The sequence below is a fragment of the Ascaphus truei genome, chromosome 21, assembly GCF_040206685.1.
Source record: "Ascaphus truei isolate aAscTru1 chromosome 21, aAscTru1.hap1, whole genome shotgun sequence".
NCBI classification, from domain to species: domain Eukaryota; kingdom Metazoa; phylum Chordata; class Amphibia; order Anura; family Ascaphidae; genus Ascaphus; species Ascaphus truei.
Window position 1 is genome coordinate 1,453,669 of NC_134503.1, and position 17,300 is coordinate 1,470,968.

General features: G+C 38.4%; 1 protein-coding gene and 1 long non-coding RNA gene across 3 annotated transcripts in view; one reads left to right on the plus strand and one right to left on the minus strand.

The window, feature by feature from the left end:
* The window catches only part of LOC142471910 (uncharacterized), an 81,840-nt gene that overhangs the window by 60,053 nt on the left and 4,487 nt on the right, over window positions 1-17,300 (minus strand). The window lies entirely within an intron of this gene.
* LOC142471903 (myosin-4-like) lies at window positions 120-14,557 on the plus strand. The gene is made up of 40 exons (XM_075578349.1): window positions 120-165; window positions 1,091-1,303; window positions 1,390-1,533; window positions 2,027-2,183; window positions 2,267-2,294; window positions 2,386-2,506; window positions 3,011-3,103; window positions 3,193-3,256; window positions 3,344-3,442; window positions 3,664-3,767; window positions 3,860-3,998; window positions 4,104-4,222; window positions 4,303-4,452; window positions 4,549-4,719; window positions 4,807-5,113; window positions 5,211-5,278; window positions 5,370-5,457; window positions 5,548-5,665; window positions 5,961-6,084; window positions 6,165-6,301; window positions 6,384-6,639; window positions 6,730-6,972; window positions 7,063-7,239; window positions 7,335-7,480; window positions 7,583-7,673; window positions 7,760-8,149; window positions 8,238-8,364; window positions 8,780-8,898; window positions 9,147-9,343; window positions 9,432-9,615; window positions 9,837-10,002; window positions 10,352-10,476; window positions 11,301-11,609; window positions 12,326-12,529; window positions 12,635-12,760; window positions 12,850-13,020; window positions 13,122-13,226; window positions 13,428-13,523; window positions 13,793-13,927; window positions 14,406-14,557. The coding sequence occupies exons 2-40, from the start codon at window positions 1,103-1,105 to the stop codon at window positions 14,424-14,426; spliced, it is 5,820 nt and encodes a 1,939-aa protein (XP_075434464.1). The 5' UTR covers window positions 120-165; window positions 1,091-1,102; the 3' UTR covers window positions 14,427-14,557.

Consider the following 17,300-nt stretch of genomic DNA (forward strand, 5'->3'; position numbering starts at 1 on the left):
CTGCTATGTAGAACGTTAATTTCCAGCAAGAATGAATAGAAACATGAAGTGTTACAGATATTACTGTATTAGGAAAGTCTCTTCTACATTTTACCAATAACTCTCCCACTTGTTCTTTTTTAAAGGGGGTCATCCACACCTTTTCATCCTCAACTGCACTGAAAGGTAAGTGGTAACAGGGTATAGTATTAAGCACAGCTCCAAATCAAAATGAGAAATTCAAAAGCCTAATTTCTACTTAATGAGACTACATGGCGGGTGTGTGAAGCTGAGAACATTAAGGTCTTATTATACTTTTCCTTCAACAAAACCAGCAATGAGAACATTATTTTCCATGGCATATTTTCTGTGATAAATCTGTTGCATAATGGCCACATCCTACTGCGTCAGATTTACTAAGGGAAACTATTCCCATTAAATCAACAGGACTTTCTTCTGTGATAAATCTGGGGCCATGTTTGTGAAAAAAGCTTTGTCCCTGTTTCAGGGATGTGGTTACTATGCCTGGCTATACCTTAATCTTGCCCATTTAAGTGAATGGACCATAAATCGTCTTCAGGCTCTGGGAGGCGTCTTATGAAATAGCACCATTTAGTAAACACTGCCCTTAATGTCTCTAGCACACTTATGCATAGTTGTAAATAGGTTTCTATTTTCAGTATACTTAGAAAATACATATTAATATTTCTTGTATACAAAGCCTCAAACTATTAAATAAAAAGCTGCTTATTTTCCAAATGTAAAAAGGACCATAGGAAAGTTACCTCTGTAGTATTAGTTTAAAGAAAGTCCTAAAATGTTCAATAATTAATGACTTCCATGATCTTAATGGAATGTGCTCTAGGTAATCATGTATATTTTCTAAACAAGGGGAATGATTTATCAAAACATACATCAAACAATATCAAATCCATAAATGAAAGCTAGGATTCAAACAATAGTAATTTAAACAGCTCTGAGGCTTTTTAAGATATTGTGATAAGCCTGAAATGGTACAAATTCGTAAGAAAATAAACAACTTGCTAAGGAATTAAATGCATCTGTTGGTTTTATGATCAAATCCTAATTGAACCAAAATAATTTTTAACAGACACCTGCAACCATGGGTGACTCAGAAATGGCGGTCTTTAAAGAAGCCGCACAATACTTGCGCAAAAGTGACAAGGAAAGATTGGAGGCGCAGAGCAAGCCTTTTGATGCCAAGAACACCTGTTACGTAGAGGACGTTAAGGAGCTCTACTTGAAAGGTTTAGTCACAGCTCGGGACAATGACAAAGTCACTGTGAAGACCGATGCAGGAGTGGTAATTACACAGAATAATGTTTAGCATAATAGAGGCCAATTACAATGATTTCCAGTTCAACTGAGCCCTGTCTCTTTTCATTCCAGTCCGTAACTGTAAAAGAGAGTCAAGTTTACCCCCAAAATCCTCCTAAGTATGATAAAATTGAAGATATGGCCATGATGACCCATCTGAACGAAGCCTCCGTGCTGTATAACCTCAAAGAGCGTTACGCAGCCTGGATGATCTACGTAAGTCTGGTTTCTTTCAACTCACATACAGTAGAAGCTGAAAATGTTTCATGTAACAAATACACACATTCAGGCTGTTGTATGCGAATGAATTGTAATATATTACTATAATAATCTGAATAATTGATAGTTGAATCACTCACTGTTCCAGATTGTTTTTCCTACTACTGAACATTACTTTGTATTTGTGCAATTATTAGAATAATAACAATTCCTCGGCTACTTACCTTTCCTGCACCTCCAATAGGGAAAAAACATGCAGATTCATTGTAATACCTTTTAGGCAACTAACATGAGAATTGTTCATATACTCATGGAGCTCTGAAAACCTCCAGGTCTCTTCTTCACATGTATTTAGTCATTATTAATACACCTGAAGAAGAGACCTGTGAGCATTTGAGAGATGCCCTATCCCAATTCTTTAGCCTGGTCTTTGAATGACACATAAAGCTTTGACAATGTGATTTTTTCATCCCTCTGCGTTACATTTCAGACATACTCCGGCCTTTTCTGTGTCACTGTGAATCCCTACAAGTGGCTGCCAGTATACGACCCAATAGTTGTTGCTGGCTACAGAGGAAAGAAGCGAGTGGAAGCCCCACCACACATCTTCTCCATCTCTGATAACGCCTATCAGGCCATGTTGACAGGTAACATGTTTTGTAATTTCACCATGTAACCAGATAAACATGTATTAAGAATCTATTATTTAATACACATCTTCTTTTTGCAGATCGTGAAAATCAGTCTGTCCTGATTACGTAAGTAAAACCTTTGGTGGCTATGCACACTATCAAACATTTTCATGTCATTTCATAAAATCTAACAGATTTCATGGTTTCCTATCTCTAGTGGAGAATCTGGTGCAGGAAAGACTGTGAACACCAAGCGTGTCATCCAATATTTTGCAACAATTGCAGCTATTGGTGAGGCTGGAAAGAAAAAGGATGCAGCCGCCGCCAGCAGTATAAAGGTAAAATGTGATCCAGATCCGGACAGAACACTTAGATGGCATGTTATCAGTGATTTATATTAGGGTAACCATACTGCTAACTTACGCTCCTGATTATAGAGCCTAGACACTGACATAACACATTACTTGGCTGTCAATAAAACCTGTAATATGGTTGCACTAAGATTCTTTCCCTTATGAGTGGTAATCAAAACCAAGTCACCCTCACACATTCTGCCCTTAAGGACTCTGTATTTTTACATTTCTAAGTATAGAATTGTTACTATATTTGTTGACACTCTTTTCATTTACTCCTCTATAGAATATATTGCCAATTAATTCCAATTCTCCCATCATGTTGCTAGAATTAAATACACTGTCCCCACCTGTCTCTGTTTGGCAAGTTAGCGGTAGCCCACCACTCTTAAAGGGATCTCTATTAACCGCAATAAAATGATTCTTACATTTCACAGATTATGAAGAAATTTGTACACAACTAATTATCTCATTTTATTTTGACTACAGGGAAATCTGGAAGATCAAATCATCCAGGCTAACCCTCTGCTGGAAGCCTTTGGTAACGCCAAGACAGTGAGAAATGACAACTCATCTCGTTTCGTAAGTTAAAGAATATTTATTTTTCATTTTCCTATTGTATAATTCCACATATATTACAATGTTTTCTACCATGTTTATGCCATCTTTAGGGTAAATTCATCAGAATCCACTTTGGAACTACTGGAAAACTGTCTTCAGCTGATATTGAAACATGTAAGATATGAATTGTTAATTAACTTTACTTTTCATCCATAATATGTTACATTTTACTGACGGATGAATAACTGTCTTTATTTGCAGATCTGCTGGAAAAATCCAGAGTAACATTCCAGCTTTCGGCTGAGAGAAGCTACCATATCTTCTACCAGATCATGACAAACAAGAGACCAGAAATTGTTGGTAATTGCACAGATTTTTTGCTTTCTCCAACATGGGTGAAAGAAAATAGGTACAACATATAGGTTAATATGTGTTGGTCCCATCATTAGTGATCCTAATCAAGGCACATAACAAGAATGGGAACTTCCAGAGTTTCTCTCATTCATTATATACTTTCCCATGATCACATCCTATTATTATCACAGCTCTCTAGATATGGATGTTTATCTTTTGTTATTTAGAGATGCTTCTTATCACCACCAACCCATACGACTACCCCTTAATCAGCATGGGTGAGATTGTTGTGAAGAGTATCGATGATACAGAGGAGTTTATGGCTACTGATGTAAGTACTGAAAGAGGTTTGAGACCAATGACAACAGCCTACAGTACTATTCTAATTATTTCATGCAAACTCACACCTTGTCTTATCCACAGAGCGCCATTGATATCTTGGGTTTCAATCCAGATGAAAAGAATGGTATTTACAAGATGACTGGAGCAGTCATGCACCATGGTAACTTGAAATTCAAGCAAAAGCAGAGAGAGGAACAGGCTGAGCCTGATGGCACTGATGGTTTGTGTTCTTTTTCACAATATAAGTAGAAAGCGACTAACTTCCCAACTATAAAACCCCAAGGACTATTTCATCAAATAAATATATTGTATCTTCAATCTGTAGTTGCTGATAAAATCGGTTACTTGATGGGCATGAACTCTGCTGACTTTGTGAAGGCTTTGTGCTACCCAAGGGTAAAGGTCGGTAATGAATATGTCACCAAAGGACAGACTGTCCAACAGGTAATTAATTTACAATTTCATAATTTACCTTATATTAAATGAGTGTCGACAGATTAAAAACAAATTGTTATTCTCCTCAGGTCTACAACTCAGTTGGTGCTCTTGGCAAGTCTGTTTTTGAGAAGCTGTTCTTGTGGATGGTCATTCGTATCAACCAACAGCTGGATACCAAGCAACCAAGAAATTTCTACATTGGTGTACTAGATATTGCTGGGTTTGAAATCTTTGATGTAAGTTAATATTTATTTAAATGTAGCAGTGCATATTATTGTTACTTCAAGCCAACAATATTTGTATCACTTAAAATTCATTTTTGCCATTTACAGTTCAACAGCTTGGAGCAGCTCTGCATCAACTTCACCAATGAAAAACTGCAACAGTTCTTCAACCACACCATGTTCGTTCTGGAACAGGAAGAGTATAAGAAGGAAGGGATTGAATGGGAATTCATTGACTTCGGTATGGATCTGGCTGCCTGCATTGAGCTTATTGAGAAGGTGGGTCTCTAAAAAAATCAAATCAGTTTTTTGAAAAACGGCTAAATGTTGTATTTGAACTTACCAGCTTTGCATTTTGATTTTCAGCCAATGGGAATTTTCTCAATCCTTGAAGAGGAGTGCATGTTCCCCAAGGCTACTGACACCTCCTTCACGAACAAGCTTTACGACCAGCATCTGGGCAAGTGCAAGAACTTTGAGAAGCCCAAGCCTGGCAAAGGGAAGGCTGATGCTCATTTCGCTCTGGTGCATTATGCTGGTACTGTGGAATACAACATCTCTGGCTGGCTCGACAAGAATAAGGACCCACTGAATGACTCTGTTATTCAGCTCTACCAGAAGTCTTCAGTTAAACTGCTGGCCTTCCTCTACGCCAGCCATGGAGCCGCTGATGGTAGGAATAATGAATATTTTTATTTTGTATAATTTACAGTTATCAAAGTGAACTTTTAGATACCAACTGTTGTGTTTTTTTGCTTTTTTTTTAACAGCTGAGGCCGGAAAGAGTGGAAAGAAGAAGAAGGGAGGCGCTTTCCAGACCGTGTCTGCTCTGTTCAGGGTAAGTATAATTATATGTGTGTGCATAGAAACATTAATATAACAATTCATTGTAAATATAATACTTTAACCAACCCCCTTATTTTTTACAGGAAAATTTGAACAAGCTTATGTCTAACTTGAGAAGCACTCACCCACACTTTGTGCGTTGTCTGATTCCAAATGAGACCAAGACTCCTGGTAAACTATCGTACTACAATTAAAAAAACAAAAAAAACTGTTATCCACTCATTATCACTCATTTAAACATAACAATTTCTCTACTTCCAGGTACCATGGAGAACCATCTGATCATTCACCAGCTGAGATGCAACGGTGTGTTGGAAGGTATCAGGATCTGCAGAAAGGGATTCCCAAGCAGAGTCATATATGCTGACTTCAAGCAACGGTATGTATCCTAAAGTCACTTTACCAGATTTCAAAATAAGTTCTTTCTTTGTTGCATCACTCCCAATGCCCAGAACAGTTAGCCCCCTATAGGTATAATTAATTCTAGAATAAAAATGATGAATTGTAGATATTAGTATACAGTGTAGATAACTTGAACTATCATCTAGTGGTTTGCCATGTATTACCCGTTATAATTTACAGATCTGATGATCATTTTATGTGACAGTTTCCTTAATAACTTTATAATCTATTCAAGTCGTTCATTTTGTCATTCTTTTTTTGTTTTGGTAAAGTTACAAAGTGCTGAATGCCAGCGCAATTCCAGATGGGCAGTTTATTGATAGCAAGAAAGCGTCTGAGACACTTCTGGGCTCTATCGATGTTGATCACACTCAGTACAAATTTGGGCACACCAAGGTACAAAAATACTTCATCAGAACTTTAAACATGATCCTCTTAGGATATTTAACCATGTTTTTATTATTTTTTGCATTCAGGTGTTCTTCAAAGCTGGTCTTCTGGGTGCCCTGGAAGAAATGAGAGATGAAAAGTTGGCACAACTCATCACTTGTACCCAGGCTCTTTGCAGAGGTTTCTTAATGAGAGTTGAGTTCACGAAGATGATGGAAAGAAGGTAATAATTAAATTACACTGTGGAAAAAAATTGTCATAAATGTTTTTATTGCAAACTTACCTCTATGCATTATTCCAAACAGGGAGGCAATTTATGTCATCCAGTACAATGTCAGGTCGTTTATGAATGTCAAACACTGGCCATGGATGAAGCTGTACTTCAAGATTAAACCTCTCCTGCAGAGTGCTGAGACTGAGAAGGAGATGGCAAACATGAAAGATGAGTTTGAGAAGACTAAGGAAGCACTGGTTAAGTCCGAAGCAAGAAAAAAGGAACTGGAAGAGAAAATGGTTGCCCTACTGCAAGAAAAGAACGATTTACAGCAGCAGTGTAGCTCGGTAACAAGATTTAAATACAGATATATGTAACAAAAATGTAAATACATGTATATTAATGTAGTTTATTATATTAATCTCATATTTAAATAGGACAATGAAACCCTGGCTGATGCAGAGGAAAGATGTGAAAGCCTTATCAAAAACAAAATCCAACTGGAATCTAAAATCAAAGAGATTACAGAAAGACTTGAAGATGAGGAGGAAAGCAATGCTGAGCTAACAGCCAAGAAGAGGAAGCTGGAGGATGAATGCTCTGAGCTGAAGAAGGACATTGATGACCTGGAACTTACCTTGGCCAAAGTAGAAAAGGAAAAGCATGCCACAGAAAACAAGGTGTGTGGAATGGTGAAGGTGCTACAATATTTTATGCTAAGCATTAAATAAGAGAGGTATTCAGTAACGATTGTCTCCCTCCACATTCAGGTTAAAAACCTTACTGAAGAAATGTCATCACTTGATGAGAATATCACAAAGGTTTCCAAGGAGAAGAAGGCCCTCCAAGAGGCTCACCAGCAAACACTTGATGACCTTCAGGCTGAAGAGGACAAAGTCAGTTCTCTGACAAAATCCAAAACTAAACTGGAACAGCAAGTAGACGATGTAAGTACATATATAAAAAATGTTTTCTTTACAGAATATATGAAATACTTTTCCAACAGAACCATGAAACTGAACATACTTTTCTGTTCAAATAGCTGGAAGGTTCCCTGGAACAAGAGAAGAAACTTCGTCTTGACCTTGAGAGATCCAAGAGAAAACTTGAAGGTGATCTGAAGCTGTCACAGGAAACAGTCATGGATCTTGAAAATGATAAACAGCAAACTGAGGAAAAACTCAAGAAGTTAGTATTTTTAATTTGCTACTTTTTTTAACTTATTTTTTATTTTTAAATATCAGTCTTTATAATTTAATGAAACCACAAATACAATTTTTTCAAACACAGGAAAGATTTTGATATTAGCCAACTTCAAGGGAAGATTGAGGATGAACAATCCCTGGGATCACAGCTGCAGAAAAAGATCAAGGAACTCCAGGTATAATTGTGAAAGACAATTAATGTAGTAATTCTGCCAACCACATTTTACTTTTCACGTAATCATTTATCATTAACCTCTCTTAGGCTCGTATTGAAGAACTTGAGGAGGAAATTGAAGCTGAGCGCGCAGCTCGTGCTAAGGTTGAGAAACAGAGGTCTGATCTCTCCAGAGAACTTGAGGAGATCAGTGAAAGGCTAGAAGAGGCTGGAGGTGCGACATCTGCCCAGATTGAGATGAACAAGAAACGTGAAGCCGAGTTCCAAAAAATGAGACGTGACCTGGAAGAGTCCACGCTTCAGCATGAAGCCACCGCTGCTGCTCTGCGCAAGAAGCATGCTGACAGCGTTGCTGAGTTTGGGGAACAGGTTGATAACCTGCAGCGCGTTAAACAGAAACTGGAGAAAGAGAAGAGCGAGTTCAAGATGGAAATTGATGACCTTGCCAGCAACTTGGAGAATGTCTCCAAATCAAAGGTAAGAAACCTGTTAAAGTTTTGTCACTCTTTTATTGAACTGGACATATGCTGTATGGAAATCCTAACTGTGCTAATTGTCCTTGAAGGCCAATCTTGAAAAAGTGAGTCGGGTGCTTGAGGACCAACTCAGTGAAGTAAAGGCAAAGGATGATGAGCATCAACGTCTTCTCAATGACCTCACTACCCAGAGGGCCCGCATCCAAACTGAGAACGGTATATTATTTAACAAAAGCAATAAACAAGCTTTTCAAAATTATCAAAGTACAAAAACAACATTATTAGTTTGTAATGACAAAACTATTTGTTTTAAATTGGACAAAGGTTCAGGTGGTAATTTATTCTTTCTCTTGCTTATCAAGGAACCACTAAATATATTGTAAAGTTGATTTGATATTCATGCTATGAAGTCATAAAGATTTTATTATAGATTTTAACTCAACACAATTAACCAACCCAACGACAAAATATCCACATAGCTACAGGTAGCTGTATTTCATGACACAAAATCAAACTTGGTTTATAGTTTAAGTATATCTCACATCTATCATAGAACAATATATGTATCAGAACACGTCATAAACGTACAGTATGTAGTAGGTGTGTTTTTAATAAATGTCTTTACTTGCAGGTGAACTCTCCCGTCAGCTTGAAGAAAAGGAGTCTCTGGTTTCTCAGCTAACAAGAGGAAAGCAGGGCTTCACCCAACAAGTTGAGGAGCTCAAGAGGCAACTTGAGGAAGAAACAAAGGTAACAACTAAGCAGACCTATAACTATTTAATAAAAATGTTTTAGGAATGATCAATTATTTTTGAAATATCAAAGTGTAACACATTATAAAATCCAATTCCACTTCTGCGGGTAATCTGGTAAAACGAATATTATCTTTATTTAGAAAATATCACCTAGACGCCTCTGAAGAAATTGTATACATTTTTAGTATTATGCCGTATATACCCAATACTGTATATAAAACCATATTAACTTTGTATTTGCAGGCTAAGAACGCCCTTGCTCATGGCCTGCAATCATCCCGCCACGACTGTGACTTGCTCCGTGAGCAGTATGAGGAGGAACAAGAAGCAAAGGCGGAGCTTCAGCGCTCTTTGTCCAAGGCAAATGGAGAAGTTGCCCAATGGAGAACAAAATATGAGACAGACGCCATTCAGCGCACGGAGGAGCTGGAAGATGCCAAGTATGTTCATAGCAGATACATTTAATGTAAAACATGATACGTAACTCTTAATGATTTCCTAAGAATCTTTCCTACAATGCATTTTCAGGAAGAAGCTTGCTCAGCGACTACAGGACGCGGAGGAGCAGGTGGAGGCTGTGAATTCCAAATGTGCTTCCTTGGAAAAGACCAAGCAGAGGCTGCAGTCTGAAGTGGAGGACCTTATGGTCGATGTTGAGAGAGCAAACAGTGCAGCAGCTGCTCTTGATAAGAAGCAGAGGAACTTTGATAAGGTAAATATTAAAATAAACCCTTGTGGTGATCTTATTACTTTATACAGTATGTATAATCCTGTTGTCAAGTTAATGTATTTCTATTATAATTTGAGTTCTTTAACACATAAAATAAGGAATTTAAACAACAATTTTCTCACATAAGGGTACAATAATTCTGATGCTTGGAAAGAAAATGTAGGGGAGATCTGTCTTGTTTTGAAAACACTCCTTGTTTACAGGTTCTTGTAGAATGGAAGCAGAAGTATGAAGAGGGCCAGGCTGAACTGGAGGCAGCTCTGAAAGAAACCCGCACACTCAGCACAGAGATCTTCAAGATGAAGAATGCCTACGAGGAGGCTTTGGAACAAGTTGAAACCCTGAAGCGAGAAAACAAGAACTTGCAACGTAAATTTATTTCTTAGAAACTACAGCTGCTTGGAGAATATATTGGCTGTCATTGTTAGACTCCACTTTTAATATAAATGTGCTTAAATCCTGTGATGGGATCAAATAAGTTTCTCAGTTCTAGGAACTCTAAGGCTCAGATCGACAGGTTTACTTATAGTAATGAGGCAAAGAGATTTCCTAATGTGACTCTTCCAACACAAAAGTGTATATTACTAAACTTCTGTTTTTCTTCCGTAAAATAAATATATAAAAAAACGAAAACCTGCATTTTAAAATAGTAGTACTGTATTTTCTAATACAGATCGAAATGCATTATCAGAATAATTATTGACCATTTATTTTACAGAGGAGATCTCAGATCTGACTGAACAGATTGGCGAGACTGGAAAATCAGTTAATGAACTGGAAAAAGCGAAGAAGCAGATTGAACAGGAAAAAAGCGATCTGCAGTCTGCCTTGGAGGAAGCTGAAGTATGTAGTTGTAATAAATTATTTACAATTTAGGGCTAGATTCACTAAAGGTTGATACAACTGTGTTCAAATTAGTCATTTAAAAAATATTGTGGGGTTATTTTTTATTGATTTTTAATTACAGCGGTATTGACAAATAAGTATTCATAAATAAGTTGCACTATGCGGATCATTTGCCTACATTAAAAATTAATTAATGCTAAATAATGCTACTGATACAAATAAGTGTTAACTAATTCAAACCAACATTCTTCAGTGATAGCAATCTAATTGTGTTGGAGGAGGTGGCACACTTTTCTATACATAAGTTGTGTAATAGGATTTATTAGAAAACACTATGACAGACCACTATTTAACCCCTTTGATGCCCATAGCTACCAATGCATTGTAAAGGAATGCATTCAGGCAGCAAATAAGCTAATATATAACATAAACATGCTACAAATAAAATAGAAAAATCATAGCATCCATTGGTTGATTAAAAAAAATTAAATACCAATAACACAATGTTTTCTTTTATCAGCGTTTAGATAGTCCAGGTCGTAATAGTCGACTGTGCTTACATTGTACATTATATAAATGGCAGGCAAAACTAATATTTGCCCCAAATTTTCATTGCATTGCCGAATGTCATAAGTAGCCGGCACTGGGTTTTGAATTAGGTTTGAATCAAACTGAAAGAAAACAGTGCGTTTACCACTGGATTACTCATGTTCTACCTGTTTGGGCTACATGAACGTTTTCCACATTATCGGTGTCCAATATTGTTTAAATAGTTATTACACGTTTCCTAAATACCAATTATTATTATTATTTTATAAAAGGGATCTCTGGAACATGAAGAAGCCAAGATCCTCCGCATCCAGCTGGAACTGAACCAGGTGAAATCTGAGGTTGACCGGAAAATTGCAGAGAAGGATGAAGAGATTGATCAGCTGAAGAGGAACAGTCAGAGAGCTATTGATAGCATGCAGAGCACATTAGACTCTGAAATCAGAAGCAGAAACGATGCTCTAAGACTGAAGAAGAAGATGGAAGGAGATTTGAATGAACTGGAGATCCAGCTAAGCCATGCCAACCGCCAGGCTGCCGAGTCACAGAAACAGCTCAGAAATGTGCAGGGACAGTTCAAGGTACTTCCTAACATAAACTGACCAGTGATATTTATAACTGTTTTAAGTCTAAAATTAATTACAGAATGCAAATTAGATATCAGTGGGTTGCTGACCACTCCAACACAGAACGGGTAAATGTTTTCACTTATTGATAAAGTCGATTATTTGTTTATATCAACCACACATTAAAGAAGTTATGGTGGGTAAAAAAGTGCCAAAAACCGTCCACCGTACAGCAAATAAAAATATCACTTGTGAGCACATTCACATGTCTCAGACAGGTCTGCAACCCTGCCCTCCCCCATTATCTCCTAGCATACAATACTTCCACTGCAGCTAAGATTTCTGGGAAATTACAGGCAAATCAGAATACAGTGTCACCTTTTGCTTCAAATCCATTTTTCGCATGGACTCCTATAAGCTTATGCCTGCCGCATTACACAACGTGTCAGCACAGCCTGGGCTAAAGCACTGCATAGCCAGTAACCCTGTCTCTGTCAGAATGTGTTAAGATGAAGGATTTCATGTTACACATATTGATCACATTCTTAAATGTATTAATTTGATTGTTAATCCATAAAATGGAAATTAAGTGATGTGTCTGTATGTGAAAGACAGTGCAGGTTTTGGAGTCTCTTTGTATAGTTCATAGCAGTGACTTGTAAAAGCAAATATTTTAGTACAATAGTTTATCTGGTTACTTCATTGGCTCGTATATCATATTTGTCTATTAGGATGCCCAGCTCCACCTGGATGATGCAATCAGAGGAGAGGACGATCTAAAAGAACAGCTGGCTGTGGTGGAACGTAGAAATAATCTGCAACAGGCTGAAATTGAGGAGATCAGGGCTGCTCTGGAACAGACAGAGAGATCTCGCAAGATGGCTGAACAGGAACTTCTTGATGCAAGCGAGCGCGTTCAGCTCCTGCATTCACAGGTAAAACCTATATGCCACAGAAAGTGATTAAAGTAATATTAAGAAAATGTGTGTGTATAGCTGATAAAACGTTACATAAAATACTTTCATTTTACTACATTTTAGAACACAAGCCTGATCAACAGCAAGAAGAAGCTTGAGAACGACTCTTCTCAACTCCAGAATGAGGTCGAGGAAGCTGTTCAAGAAGCAAGAAATGCTGAAGAGAAAGCCAAGAAGGCCATCACCGATGTATGTATTATCATATCTTTGTGCCACATTTCTACAGAGATCAGTTTTATTGGATGGTCCTATTTATAATATTCTCACTACTGCCAAAGGCCGCTCTCATGGCAGAGGAACTGAAGAAGGAGCAGGACACGAGCTCCCACTTGGAGAGAATGAAGAAGAACCTGGAACAGACTGTGAAGGACCTGCAGCATCGTCTGGATGAGGCCGAGCAGCTGGCAATGAAGGGTGGCAAGAAGCAGCTCCAGAAGCTGGAGGCCAGAGTAAGTACAACATTAATACAGGTAGTTGGGAATTTGGGAAGAATGTCATTTAATGTGCAAATAGCAACTTTGTCATGTTCCTACATTAATGTTATTTGCAGGTAAGAGAGTTGGAAAACGAGCTGGATAGCGAACAGAAACGTGGTGTTGAAGCAGTGAAGGGTGTTCGCAAATATGAGAGGAGGCTGAAGGAACTGACTTACCAGGTGAAGTACTTTGTCCTTATGTTTTAATTAATTTCTAAAATAAACATATAGTACTGGCACAATACTATAACAGTAGCATAGATGTTACCGAGGAACTCATAATCAATTATATGAATTAGAAACCTGAAATCCTTCGAGCCTTTAACAATTACAGCCTCTATATCCCTAGTAGGATTTGTAAGATTTCTTTTCCTCCTGTAGACTGAGGAAGATAGGAAGAATGTGCTGAGACTGCAGGATCTGGTGGACAAACTGCAGCTGAAAGTTAAGGCCTACAAGAGACAGGCTGAGGAAACTGTAAGTGAAAAAAGATGTATTTTTATGTGAAACTTGCTAGAAATATGCATCTTAAGAACAAATTCCAGCTGGTCAAAATATTTTTTGTTCCTACTTTCTAAGATGACAAATGTTTGGTCATTTATCTGCTGGACGTAGTTGTGAATTGCTTTACTGTTAGTGACACACAATGTGAAAGCGCTAGTGCAATAGTTGAGTTGCTTTTGCAATGGAGGGTTTTTCAGATTTATAATTGCTTTACTATTTCTCTTGTATTTTCCTTTCCTTAGGAGGAACAATCCAACACACATCTAGGCCGTTTCAGGAAGGCTCAGCACGAGCTTGAAGAAGCTGAGGAGAGGGCCGACATTGCCGAGTCTCAAGTGAATAAGCTCAGGGCAAAGACCCGCGATGTTAGCAGCAAGGTAAATTATTCCAGTGGCTTCACTTTCTATTGTTTCCTATGAAATGACTAATGGTTTCCTCTGTTTATATCTTAAAGTAGTAAGCCCACCCAGCCCGTTTTTCTTTTACGTTTTTTTTTATAGGATGGAACAGGGGGTCTTGTTGACTAAACCATATTGTTACCAGCTCTGGGGAACCCCAGGTTCCCAAAATACTTACCAGTGAAGTTACCGGTATTAAATCTTCCTCCCCGGGAAATAAAATGGCTACCAAACCTAACATCCAGTGAGGACCTCACATCCAGTAGGACGGCCATTTAACTCCGCTTTAATACCAGTAACTTCACTGGTAAGTATCTCAGGAACCTTCTGGGGGACTGTAGAGGTGAAAGAGAGCTTTTCAACACTAGGAGATACCTTCTATTCCCCATTCTTTAAAAAAAAAAGTATTAGATCGGTGGGATAGTGTCTTGAAATAATAGATTTCTTTGTTTTACAGAAAGGAGAGACTGAAGAGTGAAGGATCTTTAATGATGGAACGATGTGAAATTTGCAAAATGTGAAAATCTCCTTCTTTAAAATCGCTCCATATCTTGTTCTCACCTTTTTATTTACCTCTCGCTAAATAAATTATTTGAAGCTTATAAAAAATGTGTTTGCATTTTTAATGACTATTGCTTGCTTTGTTAAAAAGAAGTATAACAAAGCATTTCCAACAAATATATATATTACAGCTCCAAATGTGTAATTATTTTTACACAAATGCAACAGGACTGCAATGGTTACGACAATATAAACATAATCATGGCTAGCTGAACAGAGCAAACAATTCTCACATTTTTACAGTAACAATTCATTATCATTATTATTAAAGTTAGAAATCTGGTATTGTCCCTGTTTCCAGCATTCACGTGATTCCTTTACAGTTTTTTTTTTTTTACCCCTGGTTACACAATTTGTTATATAACACTCCAGCTTAATTCTTATAGAACTTTTATAGAAATGTTGAAATATGTAGAAATTAGGTAAAAGCCTAACTCGCGGATATTATGCAAACTTTAAAAATATCTTCAGATATGTTGAAGTAATAACTGACATGGTCAAACATTGAGAAATGCTCTTTTTTAAATAAATGTATAAAACAAATTGAGCCAACGTTTTTTACCTCTTTGTTGCCCCTATAGTAAGAAGAGGCAATTTACTTACTTAAAAATGTCCCAACACCATAAAACCCAGGAGGCCAACCTCCAAGGACCACAACGGTGATATTTTGTGCTTTTAGAACAAAACAAATGGCTTTATAATAGAATAGTTTTTAATTATTTAGTTATGAGAAACTTATTGTAAAAATCTGTGAGAATTATTCAAAATTAGAGAGATTTATAACAAAGTAAGAGCTGACATGTCCGAAAGTTACCCGAGACCTTATTCATCAAAGAGCTAGCTGTCAGTGTTTATGGTCTCATATTAGTGAAATGTGTGTGCCCGGCTAAAGAAATAGCAAATTAGAAACTTTATTTAAAAGAGTGAGGAGACATTGACATGAATGAGACTGCTGAGGCCTAAACTCATGCCCTCAGGCCTCAGTAGAGTGTCTGGTAGATGGCTTCTTACCAACCATACCTTACTCACCCAGGTGCCAACTAGACCATGCTGGTTGGCAGCAGAAGAGGGGGCCGTCTAGTTTCTATGTTCTCTTTTCACCTTAAAATTAAAATGCTCTGAGAAAGTGCCACAACAAACGTAATCTTTACTTGGTTCCCATAGCACAAGGCTCTTCAACCAGTTTCCAAAAAGGGGTTGAATCAGAAAATGAAATAGGGGTAGAAGGACCACAAAAATATTGTAATATAATTGTTAACTTCTGTACACAGGGTCACTAACAGAAGTCTATGGGCCCAGGGCAAAAGTAAGAAGCAGCGCCCCATCCCCCAAGTGCGCTGTGGGGGGAAAAGGGGGAGAAGGTATGGGCCTGAGGTCTGGCACTCCAGGGCCTGCACAATGTAGTAGTTACTTTATAACCATATTGCTCATTTTTGTAGTTGAGATCGCGTTCTGCTCCCACAACCTATCCGGAAGAGGACTCATCCCATCCTGTTCTGTCATCAGTGGTGGAGCGATCACGTGGTTGATTCGGAGAAGTGGTCACATGATCGTAAGTGACGGAGCACTCTGAGGTCACAGCCCCTCCGGCACGAAAAGGGTTAAGTCTTATATTTACACATTAGAAGGCCCCCTGAACTGAATGCGAAGTCAATAGGTACAGTACACTTTAGTGCAGGGGTGGCCAACTCCATTCCTCAAGGGCCACGAACAGGTCAGGTTTTCAAGATAAGAGGAAACTGGCGCACAGTCCAATGAAATGGGTCCCAGGATAACAAAAATAAATATTTATTGATTTGAAAACATTCAACAAATGGAGGAGAGCAACCTCCTACGCGTTTCGAACAGTAGTTCTTTGTCAAGGACTCCTTGACAAAGAACTACTGTTCGAAACGCGTAGGAGGTTGCTCTCCTCCGTTTGTTGGATGTTTTCACATCAATAAACATTTATTTTTGTTATCCTGGGACCCATTTCATTGGACTGTGCGCCAGTTTCCTCTTTTCTCTACAGCTATCCATATCTACTTGGCTGCACGTCTACCAGGAATCCAAAGGACCAGTGCAATATGTAAGTACTTTTAACACTTTGAGGGGAACCATCCCCATTGGAGGTATTATGGGGGTTTATTGCTTGCCCCTACCTCAGGGATCTTTTGGCCCCACAGAGGATGTTATGTCTTATTAGCCTGAGTTCCTTTCTCCATCATTTGTGTGATCAAACACTGGAGCGCAGTTGTCACTACAAATTTTACAGGTTTTCAAGATAACCCTGCATCAGCACAGGTGGCTCAATCAAAGGCTCAGTCTTTGACTGTACCACCTGTGCTGAAGCAGGGATATCCTGAAAACCTGACCTGTTTGTGGCCCTTGAGTACTGGAGTTGGCCACCTGTGGTTTAGTTCCTCTGTCAATGATACAGGAGCCTTACAACCTCCACTTAGGCATTGATTACAGTGCTCGCGCGACAGAGCACATGGCGTTGCGCGAGCGATGTGTGCACTGTAGATGGATGCGATGGGGAGGCGTGGCGGAGGCGTCACCTGTCTGATTCACCCACATTGGCTAAACCGCTCACGTGACGCGGCCACCCCTCGAAAAAACAAAATTATTCACTGGCTCAAATTTCTGCCGCGCAGTCGCTCTCCATCGCGCACGCGTACTATGGGCGGCCTCGTAGCGGTCCTGCATGTTGTTTGCGATTCGCACGCCGTCGCACTCACTATAATCTCTGCCTTAGATTGTAAACTCTGGCGCAGGGATTTCCTTTGCTATTCTCTGATTTTATGTTTGC

What these genes read in the sequence shown, in the direction of transcription:
- LOC142471903 (XM_075578349.1), top strand. Translation starts at nt 1,103, where the DNA reads ATGGGTGACTCAGAAATGGCGGTCTTTAAAGAAGCCGCACAATACTTG. An exon ending in CTGGGTTTGAAATCTTTGAT is followed by an intron (nt 4,453 to 4,548) that starts GTAAGTTAATAT and finishes TGCCATTTACAG; the next exon opens with TTCAACAGCTTGGAGCAGCT. An exon ending in GAGGAGCTGGAAGATGCCAA is followed by an intron (nt 9,344 to 9,431) that starts GTATGTTCATAG and finishes ATGCATTTTCAG; the next exon opens with GAAGAAGCTTGCTCAGCGAC.